The sequence below is a fragment of the Schistocerca nitens genome, chromosome 7, assembly GCF_023898315.1.
Source record: "Schistocerca nitens isolate TAMUIC-IGC-003100 chromosome 7, iqSchNite1.1, whole genome shotgun sequence".
NCBI classification, from domain to species: domain Eukaryota; kingdom Metazoa; phylum Arthropoda; class Insecta; order Orthoptera; family Acrididae; genus Schistocerca; species Schistocerca nitens.
In genome coordinates, this window is record NC_064620.1 from 392,154,651 (window position 1) to 392,174,289 (window position 19,639).

At 39.0% G+C, this 19,639-nt stretch overlaps 1 protein-coding gene across 4 annotated transcripts in view; it reads left to right on the top strand.

Annotated features, from left to right (window-relative positions):
- The window catches only part of LOC126195042 (probable ATP-dependent RNA helicase spindle-E), a 276,948-nt gene that overhangs the window by 91,919 nt on the left and 165,390 nt on the right, over nt 1-19,639 (top strand). For all 4 annotated transcript variants that reach the window (XM_049933486.1, XM_049933487.1, XM_049933488.1 and 1 more), the window contains exons 12-13: nt 1,867-1,994; nt 5,757-5,975. In XM_049933486.1, coding sequence (XP_049789443.1) covers nt 1,867-1,994; nt 5,757-5,975 — 347 coding nt within the window. The remainder of the gene's footprint in view (nt 1-1,866; nt 1,995-5,756; nt 5,976-19,639) is intronic.

The window sequence follows — 19,639 nt, forward strand, 5'->3', positions numbered from 1 at the left end:
ATATGTATCACGGAGCACTTTGTGCAAATTCAGTGGATATAGCCTGTATGATGAAGCATGTATTTTTTCTTGTCTATTTCATTCAATGCCAATTCAAATATTTCCTTGAAGAGATGGAATATTTGTCAAGTGATCTCTTATACCACAAGGCAGTTACATTAACTTGTGTTAAAATTTTGCCACTCTTCTTTTCTTTGAGAATGGACTTTAAATATTTCTGAATCAGAAAAACAACCCTTTGGAAGGCCTGTTGGACAAAGAGTTGCTATGGAAACTACCTTTTGCATTTGACATTGCTCTTCCATTTCTATGAAATTAATAAAAAATTTCAAGAGGATCACTGTGTCATTTGTGATTTTTACAAACACATTACATCTGTTAGACCAAAACTAATACTTTTTGAACAGGACGTATGACAGAAAATTTTTGTGCGCTTCTCCAAGTGACAGCCGTGAAAGGTGAACATGTTTCAAGATTTGCACTTTTGTTTGCAATGGAATTGCTTTGTGGTATGAAGAAAGTGTTTTGTTCCCAGTTCCTGGATTTAGATGCTTATTCCATGGAGATCCCAATTTTCCAGAACCCCTTTTCCTGCAGTGTGGAAGATGCTCATGTAGCAGTTCAAATGAAACTCATAGATCTGCAGGTTTATAACACCACAAAAGACAAGTTTAAAGAAGGTAGTTCTTCAGTTCCTTCCTGAAGAAAACTACCCTAAGATCAAAGACTTTGCCCAAGGTTTGTCATCTGTATTTGGCACTACCTATGGCCAAGAACAAACTTTTTTTTCTGAAATTTACAAAATTTAAACACAAAAGTAACGGTACTGGCAAACATTTACGGATTATTTTAGGCATAAACAGACTAAGTTAGAGCTTTAGTATGAGAAAATTTTGGATTCAAAAAACAAATTTCATACCTCTCACTAAGCAAACTAAGAAGTAATAAAGTGTATCTGAGGTTTCCACTGAATATTGTGTTTGCATTACACAACAATAAATTTCTTTGTAATTTTCATCTCAAATTTCTGAAAAAAATATGTTGTCTGGTCCACAATGAAATTCACAACTTGATATGTGGCCCTTGTGCTGTAGCAATTTGGAGACCCTTGCTCTAAGCCCTCTCTCTTGTTTTAAGATAAAATTAGTTTTGCTATAATGAATTCTTCACTTATTCTGCTTTTAGCTGGATATCTGCTTCAGTACTCTGTAAGGATATATTTTGTTAACCGAGAGAGAATACAAAAGTGTGTTAGTAGTTTTCAGGAAGTCAAATTGCTTTTCTTTTGGAGAATATGTCTGCAATAAGGAAAGGATAGAGTGCTGCTAGACGCGTAGAGGAAGCATTGAGTCACAGACAGGCGTTGTGAAAAAGAATGCTAGAAATATTTCAGCTTTCAGACACAGTCCTTCTTCCGAAGTAGAAAACTCGCATAACCACAACTGACATAGACATGACCACTGTCACCGAGTACTAAGGCCTAGAGACAATGGTCAAGTGTTTTGTGTGTGTGTGTGTGTGTGTGTGTGTGTTCCACTTCTGGAGGAGGACTTTATCCAAAAGCTGAAATATTCTTAGCATCCTTTAGCACTGTCCCTTTATTTGACTCAATCCCTCCTTGCTGTGGTGGTAGCCTACTGTCCTTTCCATATTGGCATCTTTCCATTGTGGATTTTCCATTCTTTGTAGTAATGAAAATGCTTAAATTGATTTTCTGAATAAAGATGATAAATTTGCAGGTCACAGAGTAATGCTGTGTGTTAATAGAAAGCTGTAAGTACTATATTATTTGAACTTTACCTCATGGTCTGCAAAAATGATAGTTACAAGTAACTTTAAATTATGTTCTTTTCTTTAATTATTTAGGTGCGGCTATGTCAGTGCGGAATATGTTTAGCACTCCCTTCCGAGAGCGAATGGCAGCATACCACTCGAAACTGACATGGGCAGATAGCTCATGTTCCGACTGTATTGCATTTCTTAATGCTTACAAGGTAAGGATTATTCATAAAGAGGCAAAAGCAGTGTGCAAATTTCACTGTGTCCATAACATTTTTTAAGCTGTTTGCATCTCTTGATTATGAAAACTGACAGACATTTAGAATTCTCTGCTAAATTTGGCTGGTTGTAGATTTCCAAAATTGGGTTCCTAAGTGGAAGTGTGGTGATATCCTCCAGACTCCTAACACCCCTTCTGCTTTGGCTGCTGTGGGAAATACTACTGTGCTAAATAGTGGGACAGTATATATTAGATGTTGTTATGCCAAATAAGTCTACAGACTCCTTCAGCATCAAGTTTATTAAAGATCCAAGGGATAAATGTTTCTTGGTGCGGAACACTTGATACCACGCAGCCTCTGGGACACTGCGTGCACTCTGGCTCCACAAATCTTAACCAAAAGGTGTGAGGTGCTGCAAAATTTTATTTCCAATTTTAATTTTGCACCTCTGAAAGACTGTGTATGTTGTTCCCAAACATTTTTACCCTGGATAGCAGGGAGTTTTTTGAAATAGAGTAGTCTCGGCATAGTAAGAAGTACTTTAAAGGTGATGCTGATCATTGAAGTGGGTTTACTGCTATAATTGAAACTTATGTGTGAGGGATATTAATAAATAGATCAAACTTTTGAAACAGCTCTCCAACCACTAGAGTGAGCTTACTGCTGTTGAAGATCTCTTAGAAGTAAATTTTGACATTAGATTACTTTTCACTGTGCTCCATTTTACATATTTATTTCTAGGGTGGAGCCATACAAATGTGCATATGTGGAAAATATCTGACAAATATCATCATTATCAATTTAATGAAAGAATAATTTGTGAAACTTTGTAGCAGAATACGGAAAGACAAATACGAGGGTGGTTTGAAAAGTTCTCGGAATCACCATGAGAGATGAGTGCTAGTGCAATGAGTTGTTCATGTGATATTCATTGGACTGTTGCCTGTAAATACATGCCATGTCAGTGCTCTTGGAAGAGAGCTGTGGCAGTGACGTGACTCTGTTGTTGTTCCCGCTTAATGATTTGCGAAGATGTAAAAAATCGAGATTCGAGCAGTGATTAAGTACTTAGAAAGGTATGAAAGCAAAGGACATTCATGTGAATTTCCAGAATACACTGGGGTATCTGCTCCTCCATAGTCAAATGTTGCGAAGTGGACAATGAATTTAAATTTGGTTGGGAGAGCTTAGATGATGATCCGCGCAGTGGTCGGCCAAGATGTGTCACTATTCTAGAAATCATTGCAAAAGTGAAAAAAATGGTCATGGAGGATTGCCAGTTGAAAGTGCATGAAATAGATCATGCTTGCCAGATGTCATCTGAAATGGTGTATTACATTTTAACTGAAGAATCAGAAATGAAAAAATTATGTGCGATATGGATGCCGTGACTCCTGATGTGTGCCTGCACACATGTGCCATCGCCATGGCAAAATTACACGAAGTAAGGTATGAACTGTTGCCACACTCTCCTTATTCACCTGATATGGCTCAGTCCACTGAAAATTTTTCTTGGTGAATGAAGATTCACTTCAAACGAAGATTGGATACCCGGAGTTGGCAACTATTTTGCAGGCCTGGAGGAGACTCATTATCGAGATGGGATCAAGGCACTGGAACATCGTGGGACCAAGTGCATTAATTTACAAGGAGACTACATTGAAAACTAAAAAGTTTCAGTGATGTAAGTACCCTTTTTCTATTCTGTTCTGAGAACTTTTCAAACCACCCTTGTATAAACATTTGAGTTGCTTAAACAAGTGTTTGAAAAGTAATGTGTATTTATGCTATGATTCATGGAGATCATTAGTTTATGGTACAAGGGATTACTGATGGAGTGGATATTGTAGGTGGGTGGTGCTTTACAGTTTCAACAGGTAGACTTCACATGAATTGTATCAGTACAAAATTTCTCTCTCACTTACTGTTTGAGAAACAGAGAAACATAACATACAAATCTTACAACCATGATCCCAAGCAGCATTTCTGCTGCTGAATGCTCATTTGTGTGGTGAGTAGCACTTTATCCTTTCCATATTACTGTATTCCATCCTTCACTTTCCACCCTTTATCTTCTGGCAGAGGAACATGCAAGATGCTTGAAGAGATACCTGCAAGGTACCCGAAGAGGTACCTACAAGATGACTGGGTAAACACCACATCTTATTCTTGTTGCTTACTTTTGTGCAATCAATACTTTTTTTATAAGGGAAGAATTATAGATGGAATTATTCTGTAAGACATTACTGAGTGGAAATATGTTAGGAGGTTGATTCATTTGTTTCCAAGACACAGTTATAAAAAGAGCAAAATTTACTTTAAATTGGAACATTCTACACATTTTACTGATTCTTGTTCGTATGCTACATCAATTCAGAATTGTTGAGGCTTTCATAGCCACTTGTTGACATACTGCCTATTGGCTTCTCTCTCAGGTTCTTGGCCGACATTTGTTTGATGATTTTTCTGATGTTTTTTCAGCAATGGAGGATGAAGCTTTGACAGTGCCAGCCTCTCTTGTTGTCAGAAAAATCATAAAACAATCATTGGCCAAAGAACCCAGAATGGGCCAACAGGGAATATGGCTACATCAGTTACTGTTGTGACTATTTTTTATACAGGAATAAATATAGTGTTTTTTCTCAAAATTATAGGAGGGTAGCGAAATGAAAGTGTGTTTGGGGTTAAAGTCTCCCTGTTTTCAGAATTTTCAGTTATACTGCTGACTTCGACGAAGATTTTTCATCTGAGTTTCTGTGTACTTAGGTATCTTGCAGAAATGCAATTCTGTTTATATACACTTTCATAAAATTCCCATGAAATATGGATTTGTTAATTGAATTGACTTATAAAACAGCATACAACTTAATATTAAAATACCACCTCCCAGGCCTAGGATTTCTAACACCTCAACAACTAAAACAAAAGTAATTAAATCTATTTTGGTATTAACCAAGGCTGTTCTGAAAAGAAACACAGTCACAATAGTTTTAACTGATTATCAAGTTTTTTGCAGCCAAGTCCTACAAAATGTACTACCTTCCACAACTGACAACAACACTTTATTGATCACCGTAACATTGATTATTTTGCTTATGAGTTCTCCTGATGACAAGTAGCTCTTGCCAAGGGGTTCCAACCAGTTCTCTATGATTAGACAGTGACGAATCACTAGATTGCCAATCTGAGGTATGATCGTCTCATTCTTACCTTAGGGTACTGTGGTAGTTGGTCTGATACTCAAGAATCTAATACTAGTTCTTTTGAATTCCTACCTCAAAATGAGCTTTGCATTCAATTGAAGAATGTCATTGTTAATCACCAAGGAGTTGCTGCAAGCTATAGGATTACATTTACAGATAATATTTTGGAGTTTTCATTTTATTTAATGTTGACAAACTTCGTATCTAATAAGGCAGGAAACTTTGAATGAGTTACTGAATGAGGTAAATTTTTTTCTCTTGAGCCTCACATCGGCTGACATTGTACCATAACAGCTGATGTTGCATTAGACAATATTAGAACATCAGAATCTTTCAAGTCACTCTTTTGTGAATGCATCCAGCTTAAAAAATATATTGATTTCATCCGCAACTATAGCCCTTTAGAGTAATTGTAGAGTAGTAGTTTCAGCGTTTTTCCAGTTGTTAAGGAAAAAACTGTTTGTAATGGTTGAAATAGTTGACAGTCATTTTCTACATTGTTACAAGTGATATATGATCATTCATAGCAAACCGTCATCTTATCTGTCCACAGGTTTGGCATCATCATAAAGTGAGTGGTTTCTTTAAGCGGTCTGCTGGAGGTGGAGATCTTTCATGGTCAAAGCGCTATTTTATTCAACTTAGTGCAATGCAGGAAGTGGACATCCTTGTCACAGATCTCAAACAAAGATTGAAACAGATGGACATTGAAGAAACAGTAGGACCAGAGAGGGTTCGGTGGACGGAGACTGAATACTCATTGGTTTTGAAGGTAGGTGTTATTGCTCGCTAAAAGTTTTTGTTTCAGTTTCTGCTGAGATGTACCCTGTTGTATAGTACTTTAAGATATGTACATACATATTTTCAGTTAATTGAATTGCAATATTTTTGACTGCTTTTATTTTTTTGGTCACTTTCAATTTTCAAATGCCCTGTTTTCAATCATAATGTAAAGTTTTGTAATGCTGCCTTAGTTTATAGAATATTAGTTCTTGTGTTTTTTATCTGAAAGTGTAGGGGATGAAGATACATCTGGTAATTGCCATCTAATGAAGAAAGAAAACCATTCTTGATATAAACAAATCATTGAGCTACAGACCATTGTCCATGGCACATAAATGAGATTTTGAACCCTATGCTGTCTGGATATCCTTGCCAGCCATATCATTATGAGAGTGAATCATAGTACTCAGGATCTTGTTGTGTACCTATTTATTGCTCTATGCTACCATCATACATTCGCCATTTTATTTTCTTACATCGTTGTTGTATTCCATAGAGCTTTTGTTTGGTAATCTGTTTGATAAGTGGAACACTCATTAGTTACCACTTTTGTCATGGAATCTCTGGGTTTTTTCTTTAGTATATTATTAATGCAAATGGTAAAAATATCAACAAGACTTTTTGTCGTAATTCACAATTTTTTTTCTTTTAAAGTGCCCCAACTAATGACACTAATTTAAACTTTTTACAAGTTTTATTGAGTTTTGTAATACAGGGTGTCCCATTTATCTTGACCACCCTAAATAACTGTTTGTCCAGATGCAAATTACAAAATTTTTCAAGCAAATGTTCTTTAGCCATCAGGGGGCCATCAATCAGCATGGCTGCCTTCATTGTAGCTTTGTTTTTTACAAAGATATGAACAGAGGTATGACTTTTTTAAATGGCACTCTGTATTTTTTATTTGTTTATTCGTTTCCTCTCCTAAAGACCTATTCAAAAACGTATCACAGTGTAACATTCACTGAAAAAATGTTATTAATTACATAACCCAACATTGACATTGACACTCTCAGCGCTTAGTGCAGGTACTCGGGGTAATGGAACACATCCACATGCTGGTGTTGACAGAGGACAAATGTAAACATAAGTAGAATGCACACTCATCATTCCTTCAGCCATCGTCAGTTGATGAGTTGCACGAGTAGAATGTACACCAACGAAGAGAAGGTAGAAATGCTACTCATGTATGGGGAATGTAAGTTAGCAGAACAGTAATTGCAATACTGTTTTCTTATGTATAGGGACATTTAGTACAGTAGTTTAGTCCTTTTAAATACTGTTGTGTAGAGTAGGCACACAGTAAAGGCTGTCCTTCCTACAAACTGCATCGACATAACGTTTCTTTTGTTGTTGTTGTTGAATGTAGGCAAAATGCTACACAGGCAGCGGAACTGTGCAGAGAACTGTTGCTGTGAATCCACATGTGAGCACACAACAGCTTGAACACGAGATTGGCATTCCTAAGACCTGTGTACGTTGTATTCTTACACATCACTGGTTCCATCCGTACCATATACACCTACCTCAACAATTGCTTGGGAATGATTTCCAGAATTTGTACAGTTCTGTCAGTGGGCACAGCAGCAAATTCTAGCCAACCTGAACTTCTTCTCCAATGTTCTATTTACTGATGAATGTTCCTTCTCAGCCCGCATCTCGTGGTCGTGCGGTAGCGTTCTCGCTTCCCACGCCCGGGTTCCCGGGTTCAATTCCCGGCGGGGTCAGGGATTTTCTCTGCCTCGTGATGGCTGGGTGTTGTGTGATGTCCTTAGTTAGTTAGGTTTAAGTAGTTCTAAGTTCTAGGGGACTGATGACCATAGATGTTAAGTCCCATAGTGCTCAGAGCCATTTGAACCATTTTTTTGTTCCTTCTCAAACAAAGGACAGGTAAATACAAGAAATATGTGTTATTGATCCAGTAACAACCCACGATGGCTTAGACCGGTAGAACATCAGCATCGATGGAGGGCTAACATCTGGTGTGGGATGCTTGGTACTACAATTATTGACCATTATTTCATCAATGGCACAGTGTATGCCAACTTCCTCAGACGAACTCTTCCTCCTCTTCTGGTTGAAGTGCCGCTAAAAACCAGAATGCTTATATGGTATCAACATGATGGATGTCTAGCACACAAGGCATTGTGTGCACATTGTGTTCTGAACCGAAGGTATCCTGCCAGATGGATTGGTCGAGGAGGAACAGTTACTTGGCCTGCTAGGTCTCCTGATTTAAATCCTCTGGACTTTTTTCTTTGCGAATGCATTAAAGATGTTGTCTATCGCAATATTCCAACAACTCCAGAGGTCACGCAGGAACTTATCGTGCTTGCTTGTAATTCTCTTCAGCAGGCAACATTGTAAGCAGTAAATAATTCTTTCATTCAACGAATGCACCAATGTATAGGTGTCCAGAGTCACCACTTTGAGCAGCTTTGAATGTTCTACTCCTGGGCAATGCTACAGGAGAGTCAAAGTCAATTTTATGTTATGTTTTTACTTGGTTTTTCATTTGTTTTCTGACAACTCCAGCAAGTGGATGAGTTTGTGATCCCAGGCTCAAAGTGAATGTTGTGTAATGTAATTAATAACATTGTGTTTCAGTGAATGGTACACGAATTACGGAATAAAAAATACAGGGTGCCATTTAAAAAAGTCGTACCACCGTTCAAATATTTATAAAAAACAAAGATACAATGAAGGCAGCCATGCTGATTGATGTCCCACTGACGGCGAAGGAACATTTGCTTGAAACATTTTGTAATTTGCTTCTGGACAAACAGTTATTTAGGGTGGTCAAGATAAATAGGACACCCTGTATACTGCAGACATGGTTGAAAGCTGTGCATTGACAGTAAATGGGCTTTTAGTCCACAATTTGATATTTAATCTCTTCATTTGGAAAATACTGATCAAATGCTTCATTCAGCCCTTTAAACACTGAATAACATCTTCAATAAACGTGTCATTTCAACTTATTCCTCTTCTGGAAATCTTTTTATCATTAGGAAACAAACAGACCCAGTGAATGTATATAATGTCTTTTCTTGAAACAAGAATTTTATGTGAAGATTTACTTGGTGGTCGTGAAGGGTTAAATTAAGTTCACTGATCTGTGTAAAAATATTGCTTAAATAGGCAATTTGAGTCGGCCAGTTTCTATTAAATACTTGATCTTTCAATCCAAAATTTTATTCTAATAAGAAATAATGTGTCTTGTTCCTCAGTTCAGAAATTGTCTTTCCTTGAGAAACCATCTGACCTGGATATGTAAAAGAAGAGATGTATGTACACTGTCTTCACGTAGTATTTTAAATAAATGATTATTTAGTGGTTAAGACTTATTGAAATTTATAATTTTGATGACCTCATTAAGAGCATTCTTATTTTGGCAGCAAGCACCTGCATATGGATCTTGCAGTGGCTACTGGAGTAATTTTTGCTGATTTTGTAGTAAGCTGTATAGCCCCAAGAATTTTGTGACTCATAGCCTTAGCTTCATCACACAAGTATCTATGCTATTTTATTCTCTTCAATCAAAGAATTTTGGAGAACAAATATTTCAACTGCAATAATACATAAAAAAGGTCCTCCAGTAACCTGTTTTCATAATGATACCTGCCTACTAGGAATGTGAATGTTTGTCCCTTTGTAATGACTAATTACATGACTTGAGACAAAAAGTAATTTCATTCTTTTTATTGGTTCTAAATCTCTGCTATACTGAGGAACTGTATCATTCAAAAGTAGGATCTTAGCTAATTCTCTTGCTGATTTTTCACATAATATAGCTGAAGATTTAAAAATTTTTCTGCACCTTAGTAGGCTTCATTGTGTTCAACTACATGAGAGCTAATTAAGTAAGAAACCTCAGTTGGTTTTTCGTTCACCATTTTCGTGGTGTCAGCCAAGCCAGAAGCATTTTAAATTTGAAGAGCTTGTCACAGTTTCAAATGAAGAATTTAACATTTGTTTCTTTAAACTCACCACTATCAGAGTTGGCAACACTGCGCCGACGCGGATTCTTCATTTGCTGCATTATATAATTATAAAAAATCGTTGTTACTAAGCTGTTTTTAAACGTTTACAGTTGTTATAAATATAATCTAAGTGTTGTTAAATTAGTAGGAGTGTTAGTGAAGTATAAAATAAGATTAAACGGGGTAAGAAGCGTATTTTTCTTCTTGCGCCTGTAGCACGAATCCTAGGCCTAATTTCATGCGTGCGAATCGTAATTAAGCAGTGAATTAAACTTATAGGTAATCGTTTCCTGAGGGTATAAATATAATATAAGTGTTGTTACATTAGTGGTAGTGTTAGTGAAGTGTTAAAGAAGATTAAACGGGGTAAGAAGTTTATTTTCCTTCTCGCGCCTATAGCACGGATTTTAGACTTAATTTCAAGCGCACGTATCGTAAGTAAACAGTAACTTAAACTTATATGTAATCACCAGTTTTTTTATTCAGTAATCTTTAAATTTATTTATAACTGCTTGAATAGTTTCTAAGGTCCTTTGCTTACGTTTTAGTCAGTACTTAAATCAGTTTATACGATTTCTGTTTTTACCATGAGTGAGAAGTGTGTGACATGCCATAGGATTGTTAGTTCCGGGGTGTGGTGTGATGGGTGCTGTAGTTTCTTTCATTGGGGCGAATGTAGTGGCGTGGGAAATGGGGACGTAAATGAGGCTCACCAGTGGTATTGTAGGATCTGCAGTAGAGACAGGCAAATACTGGAACAGGAAGGGAAAATTGCAGCTCTTCAAGCTGACTTAGACAAGGCAAGGGAGGAACTGGACAGGTTAAAGAGGGAGAAGAGTGAACAGAGGTGGGAAGTGGCAACAGGTAATAGGGGGAACAGGCAAAGGAGAGCATCAGACAGCTTTGTCACAAATCTTGAAAATAGATTTGACCTGTTGCCTCAGTCAGAATCGGATGAGCCTCATGTAGCTGAAGCTGTAGAAAGGGCACAAGCAGCTTTCAAGGACTTGAAAAAGGTAGGGAAATTTGTAAAGAGACAGAAAGTTCTGTTGTTAGGTAGTTCCCATGGTAGAGGTGTTGGCCAACTACTGCAGGAAAACCTTGGTCCAGAGTACCAGGTCACAAACTTTTTCAAGCCTAGTGCAGATCTGGGTCAGGTAACAGAGGATGTAGGTTCTTTATGCAAAGATTTCATGAAGGAGGATGCTGTGGTTATAGTGGGTGGTCCAGGAAATAGCATTGACAGAGACTCTGAATATTCCATAGAGAGTGACCTGGTGAAGATAGCATCAGCAACAAAGCATACGAGTGTGGAATTTGTGTCTGTGTTGAGACGCCATGATTGGCCTCATTTGAACTCTTCCGTAGGGAGGGTGAACTTGGAGTTGGAGTGGCTGCTTAGGACAGATATAGGGTCCCATATTGGTTTGATTCCTGTGGATGCTATCGATAGGTGGGACTACACTAGGCATGGCCTTCACCTCAATAGGAAAGGGAAGGGAAAACTGTCTGGGTTGATTGCAGAAAATGTAAGGGGGGGGGGGGGGGGGCACTGTCACAAGTGGTAAAATACCAGTGGTCACAGGTGTCAGAGGGATGCCTTTTTTAGGATAGGGAAGGGGGAAAGAAAACGAGTTTTAAGAGAGATTGGCAGACACACTCAGTTTGAGAAAACAGATGAACAGGAGTCAGATTATAGCACACAGATTGTATTTAAACAATGTTTAACAGAAAGTAATCAGAAACTGCCAGTTCATCTTCGCCAAAGCAGTTATAATCCCATTAGTATGCAGTATCAGTTATCTTTATTACACCAGAACATTCCGGGACTCAGAAATAAAATTGATGAACTACTCATTTGTATTGATGAAATGAATTCATCTAACCAAATTGACATAATCTGCCTCTCTGAACATCAAGTTACCACTGGCATAGATATGTTAGACCTTTCAGGATTTCAGCTAGCTTCCTACTTCTGCAGAGTAGATATGGATGGAGGAGGAGTTGCCACATTTATTAAAAACTGCCATAAATTCAAGAACATTGACATTAATAAATTCTGTTTAGACCAGCATCTAGAAACATGTGCAACAGAAGTAGAGTTCCATAACAGATCCTATATAATAGTAACTATTTACCGAGCACCTGCAGGAAATTATAATCTATTCATAAATCATCTAGAAGCTCTTTTGGGTTATTTAACAGGAAGAAACAAAGAAATTTTGATTGCTGGTGACTTTAATGCAGATTTTCTAATGCAATATTCCAGTAAACATTTACTGCAGTTAGTAATGTTGTCTTTCAATCTAACTCACACTGTAAACTTTCCAACTAGGATCACTAAATCCTCATGGACAGCCATTGATAACATTTTTATAGACAAAGCAAAGGAACAAAATCATATCATAAAACCTGTAATAAATGGACTATCAGATCATGACATGCAGCTCCTTGTTTTAGATGTAAATTCAGAACGGATTATCAAGACTGCTAAGTCTGAGTACAGCAGAGTAGTCAGTCAACCAAAAATTGAGTGTTTTAGAAAACTGCTCAAAGATATGAACTGGAAAGATGTTTATAGTGCCCATGACATGAATGAAAAATATAATACATTCATGAACAATGTCAGTACCATGTTTGAAAACTGTTTTCCTCTAAAAGTTACTCAAATTAAACAGAAGTCTATAATAAAACCATAGATTACACAAGCAATAAAGATTTCCGGGTAGATGACACATTAGTAACTGATGGGAATAGTGTGGCAAATCTATTTAACAAGTACTTTATATCCGTTACTGATAGAATGGGATTGTCAGGATCAGTAAATAATGCCCTTGAATATCTGAAACTAGCCTTTACAAATAGCTTCAGCTACATGAATATGTCACTCACTTCACCAAAAGAAATAACTTCCATGATAGAATCTTTGAGAACAAAGCATTCTAGTGGTTATGATGGAATATCAACAAAGTTAATTAAGGCATGTTCTTGTGAGTTTAGTACAATTCTAAGTTACTTGTGTAACCAGTCAATTATAACTGGGACATTTTCTGACTGGCTAAAATATGCAGATGTTAAGCCTCTATTCAAGAAAGGGGATAAAGGGATACGATCAAACTACAGACTGATTTCACTTTTGCCAGCATTCTCAAAAAATTTAGAACAAGTAATGTACAGGCATCTTCTCAACCATCTGACCACAAATAACATATTATCAAGAACACAGTTTGGATTTCTGAAGGGTTCTGATATCGAGAAGGCTATTTACACCTACAGTGAAAATGTACTTAATTCATTACTTAACAAATTACAAGCAGCAGGTATTTTCTGTGATTTGTCAAAGGCATTTGATTGTGTGAACCACAACATCCTTTTAAGTAAATTAGAATTCTATGGTGTCACGGGCAGTGCTGCAAAATGGTTCAAGTCATACCTAGCTAACAGGAAACAAAGGGTGTCAGTACAAGGGACTAGTGAATTAAGTCATCAGTCATCAACAGAATGGGAAGAAATTACATGTGGTGTCCCACAAGGATCCATCTTAGGGCCATTGCTTTTGCTTGTGTACATTAATGATCTCTCATCAGTTACACTGCCAGAAGCAGAATTCGTTTTGTTTGCAGTTGACACAAGTATTGCAATAAATAGTATGTCGAGTATAGTTCTAGAAAGATCTGCTAATGATATTTTCATGGATATTAATAAATGGTTTAAAGCCAACTCATTGACATTAAACTTTGAAAAGACTCACTACATGCAATTCAGAACCTGTAAGAGGTTTCCACCCTGCATATGCATAAAGTATGAAGAAGAGCAGATAGAAGAGGTTGACAGTCTTAAATTCCTGGGATTACAACTTGATAATAAATTCAGTTGGGAGGAGCATACCACAGAACTGCAGAAACGCCTTAACAAATCTGTGTTTGCAATTCGAGTGTTAGCAGACATAGGCGACATAAAAATGAAAAAGCTTTCATACTTTGCCTACTTTCATTCCATAATGTCATATGGTATAATATTTTGGGGTAACTCTTCAAGTCAAACAAAAGTTTTCAGAGTCCAAAATCGTGTAATACGTATTATTTGTGGAGTAAATTCATGGACGTCGTGTAGAAACCTCTTCAAAGAACTGGGTATACTAACCACTGCCTCTCAGTATATTTACTCCGTAATGAAATTTGTCCTAAATAATATATCTCTTTTTCCAACAAACAGCTCAGTTCATACATACAATACCAGGAACAAAAATGATCTGCACAAGGACTTAAAAGCACTTACTTTAGTTCAAAAAGGGGTCCACTACTCAGGAACACTCATCTTCAATAATTTGCCAGCAAACATAAAAAATTTAGTTACAAATAAAGATCAATTTAAAAGGACCCTGAAAGACTTACTAGTGACCAACTCCTTCTACTCCATTGACGAATTTTTTAATAGAAACAAATGATGTATTGTGTATATTCATACTATTAGTATTGTTATTTCAGCTTAAAAAAAAAAAAAAAAAAAAAAAAGTTGACATGTTCCACATCCACGAGGATCTCCTCAGCATAGATCTATGGAACGAAAAACTAATCTAATCTAATCTAATCCAGGTGGCATGTTTGAGGTGACGCCATAGTGCTGTTTGGGAGTACTTTGCTGCATATAACCCACTGAGGATTATCATTATTGTCCGTGAATCCTTAAGGGATATAACTTCCTTCATACTAAAGTTTTTTAATAATTTGTCAGGATTGATTATGTGTAGAAGTCTGAACTGGCCTAACTTCTGTTGAAGCAATATTATTGTATCACTGTCATTACTACAGTAATTATCTTCAGTGAAAGAGCTTCTAAGGCCGGAATATGTTTAATGGTTACTTATGTTGATATTATTGTTAACAAAAGAATATAAAAGTCTGACAGCAATTAACACAAACATACATTCCCCTTTTATATAATTTATTTAAGGTAGTGGGAAAGGAAGCAAGGTGGGGGTGGAGGTGGAGGGGTTGCAAAATGTTATGTAAACATTTATTATTTTTTCTTTAAAGTCAGTACTGCCATTAGACTGTTGTTTATTTACAGTGTTACATTTACAGTTACACAATCATGATTTCAGCTTCAGAGTGCCATTATCAAGTGTTTTATGAAAGCAGGTTAGACAATAACATAACAAGTGATATAACCGTATAACAGTCCATATTTGTAATGCTTACTTGCAAGTGTTAAAAATTGCCTAAGATGACATACTGTTGTATTAAAGTACACTATTAGATACATTGTCTAAGAGTTGATATTTCTGGCAGAGCCTACTGCTTTGTTTTATTACTGAGTAATTGCACTGTTTTCTGGTCCTCCTCCGGCACTGCAACAGCGACTCATCAGTTGCAATTTACAGTTAGGAGGTTAAAAGAGTGGGCTACAAAGATGGGTTTTCAATTTTCTGCCGATAGGTGTGTGTGTGTGTGTGTGTGTGTGTGTGTGTGTGTGTGTGTGTGTGTGTGTGTGCGCGCGCGCGCGCGCGCGCGCGCGCGCTCGTGTGTGTTTATTTTAATTGTTCCTGTTGTATTTTTAATTTACCTGACTTGCATATGAGGGACACCATTCTACATTTTGAAGACACAGTAAGATTTCTAGATCTCATTTTTGACTCAAAACTATTATGGATACCACATCTGGGAGACCTGAAAGCCAGAGCCCAGAAGGCACTGAGTATTATAAAATGCCTTAGCGACAGGTTGTTAGGAGCGAACAGGGTGTGTCTGCTTTAGTTTTATAGGGCTTTTGTGCATTTACAGCTAGACTATGAATGCTCAGTGTACGAATCAGCAAGGCCTTCTTACTTGAAGATTATTGGTGATATCCACCATGAGGGGCTAACCACAAGTGCTTATAGGACAAGCCCCATACCCAGTCTCTGTGCTGAGGCTGGGAACTACCGTTCACCATCTGGCAGCAGCTCCTCATGATACATCGGGCATATAAGTTCTTCACAGTTCCAAATTCACCTGCATACCGTACTATTGCTCATCCACCTCTAGAATGCCTTTTCTCCCATCATCCATGAACATCAGTGTGTGCTGGCATCACTTCTTGTGGAACACGTCCAACCCCAGATCGACAGGATTAACCACCTGCCACCATGGTTACTATGACACCCAGTGTAATTTTAGATTTAGTGTAGCACAGGAGAGATTGCGCTCCTCCTTATATTTGTAATTCTTTATTTTATCACATTTTAACTGAGCACCACAACTCTGCAGTGGTCTTTACAGATGGGTCAAAACAACAGGACTCTGTAGATTGCTCTGTTGTTTTCCCTGATCGTGACCTCAAGATCAAACAACCTCAAGATTTTACTGTCTTTGATGCTGAACTGTATGCGATCTTGCGAGCACTGGAGCAGATGATATGTGCTTCAAGTACTAAATTCCTTGTCTGTTCATATTCTCTGAATACCTTTCACTCTCTACAACACTGGTACCCAGCAGATAAAGTAGTCCAGAATATCCAGAACACCCTCCTCCAACTACAGTGGCTGTGGAAGGTAGTGTCTTTCTGTTGGATACAGGGGCACATGGGTATTGTGGGGAACAAAAGGGCAGATGTAGCAGCTAGGGATGCACGTCATGACCCTCAGTTAGTTCAGTGTGACCTGCCCCTGCATTCTCTCTTCTAGAGTCAGTGTGCTCCCTGCCGCCGTTGGATAAGCAGCTGCAGCAGCAAGTCGTATACTCCTAGCTCACTCATTTCTTACATAGTTTAATTCTTAATTTCTTTGAGTGTTTTTGGTACTTGCATTGTTTGATACATAAATTTCGGGCGTATTATAGTATTTGCGAGTTGTAGCATCGCGTTTTAGTACCTGAATAGTGTAAAATCGCGTAGTCTCCTTCCGCTGCCGAGCAGTGTGTCAGCAGTGCGTTAGTAGCAGCATTACTGCATTTACTAGGCAATCTTGTATTTTAATAACCGTTTAAATTTTGTCGATTTGTTTGCGCTCTCTGTAGATTAGTTCAGACGTTCTTTGCAAAACAGTTTTTAGCATGGATAGGGACTGCAACTGCTGTGTTCGGATGCAGGCTGAGTTGGCATCCCTTCGCTCCCAGCTTCAGGCAGTGTTGGCATCGGTCACACAGCTTGAGACTGTTGCCAATGGGCATCACTGTGGGGGTCCGGATGGGGGTTTGTCGGGGACGGCCAGCTCGTCCCACGCATCCCCCGATCGGACTAAGACTGTGGTTGCCCGGCATACTGCCCGCATTGAGGCTGATCCCTCACCTGTGGTAGAGTGGGAGGTAGTCTCAAGGTGTGGCAGGGGGCGAAAGACATTCCGGAGGGCTGAACGGAAGGCCTCTCCAGTTTGTCTGACGAACCGGTTTCAGGTTCTGTCTCAGGCTGATACTGATCTTCGGCCTGACATGGCTGCTTGTCCTGTTCCAGAGGTTGCCCCTCAGTCTGCAAGATCCGGGCGGTCGCAGAGGGTGGGCTTACTCGTAGTTGGGAGCTCCAACGTCAGGCGCGTAATGGGGCCCCTTAGAGAAATGGCAGCAAGAGAGGGGAAGAAAACCAATGTGCACTCCGTGTGCATACCGGGGGGAGTCATTCCAGATGTGGAAAGGGTCCTTCCGGATGCCATGAAGGGTACAGGGTGCACCCATCTGCAGGTGGTCGCTCATGTCGGCTCCAATGATGTGTGTCGCTATGGATCGGAGGAAATCCTCTCTGGCTTCCGACGGCTATCTGATTTGGTGAAGACTGCCAGTCTCGCTAGCGGGATGAAAGCAGAGCTCACCATCTGCAGCATCGTCGACAGGACTGACTGCGGACCTTTGGTACAGAGTCGAGTGGAGGGTCTGAATCAGAGGCTGAGACGGTTCTGCGACCATGTGGGCTGCAGATTCCTCGACTTGCGCCATAGGGTGGTGGGGTTTCAGGTTCCGCTGGATAGGTCAGGAGTCCACTACACGCAGCAAGCGGCTACACGGGTAGCAGGGGTTGTGTGGCGTGGACTGGGCGGTTTTTTTAGGTTAGATGGCCTCGGGCAAGTACAGAAAGGGCAACAGCCTCAAAGGGTGCGGAGCAAAGTCAGGACATGCGGGGACCAAGCAGCAATCGGTATTTTAATTGTCAACTGTCGAAGCTGCGTTGGTAAAGTACCGGAACTTCAAGCGCTGATAGAAAGCACCGAAGCTGAAATCGTTATAGGTACAGAGAGCTGGCTTAAGCCAGAGATAAATTCTGCCGAAATTTTTACAGAGGTACAGACGGTGTTCAGGAAGGATAGATTGCATGCAACCGGTGGTGGAGTGTTTGTCGCTGTTAGTAGTAGTTTATCCTGTAGTGAAGTAGAAGTGGATAGTTCCTGTGAATTATTATGGGTGGAGGTTACACTCAACAACCGAGCTGGGTTAATAATTGGCTCCTTTTACCGACCTCCCGACTCAGCAGCGTTAGTGGCAGAACAACGGAGAGAAAATTTGGAATACATTTCGCATAAATTTCCTCAGCATGTTATAGTCTTAGGTGGAGATTTCAATTTACCAGATATAGACTGGGACACTCAGATGTTTAGGACGGGTGGTAGGGACAGAGCATCGAGTGACATTATACTGAGTGCACTATCCGAAAATTACCTCGAGCAATTAAACAGAGAACCGACTCGTGGAGATAACATCTTGGACCTACTGATAACAAACAGACCCGAACTTTTCGACTCTGTAAGTGCAGAACAGGGAATCAGTGATCATAAGGCCGTTGTAGCATCCCTGAATATGGAAGTTAATAGGAATATAAAAAAAGGGAGGAAGGTTTATCTGTTTAGCAAGAGTAATAGAAGGCAGATTTCAGACCACCTAACAGATCAAAACGAAAATTTCTGTTCCGACACTGACAATGTTGAGTGTTTATGGAAAAAGTTCAAGGCAATCGTAAAATACGTTTTAGACAGGTACGTGCTGAGTGAAACTGAGGGACGGGAAAAACCCACCGTGGTACAACAACAAAGTTAGGAAACTACTGCGAAAGCAAAGAGAGCTTCATTCCAAGTTTAAATGCAGCCAAAACCTCTCAGACAAACAGAAGCTAAGCGATGTCAAAGTTAGCGTAAGGAGGGCTATGCGAGAAGCGTTCAGTGAATTCGAAAGTAAAATTCTATGTACAGACTTGACAGAAAATCCTAGGAAGTTCTGGTCTTACGTTAAATCAGTAAGTGGCTCGAAACAGCATATCCAGACACTCCGGGATGATGATGGCATTGAAACAGAGGATGACACGCGTAAAGCTGAAATACTAAACACCTTTTTCCAAAGCTGTTTCACAGAGGAAGACCGCACTGCAGTTCCTTCTCTAAATCCTCGCACAAACGAAAAAATGGCTGACATCGAAATAAGTGTCCAAGGAATAGAAAAGCAACTGGAATCACTCAACAGAGGAAAGTCCACTGGACCTGACGGGATACCAATTCGATTCTACACAGAGTACGCGAAAGAACTTGCCCCCCTTCTAACAGCCGTGTACCGCAAGTCTCTAGAGGAACAGAGGGTTCCAAATGATTGGAAAAGAGCACAGGTAGTCCCAGTCTTCAAGAAGGGTCGTCGAGCAGATGCGCAAAACTATAGACCTATATCTCTGACGTCGATCTGTTGTAGAATTTTAGAACATGTTTTTTGCTCGAGTATCATGT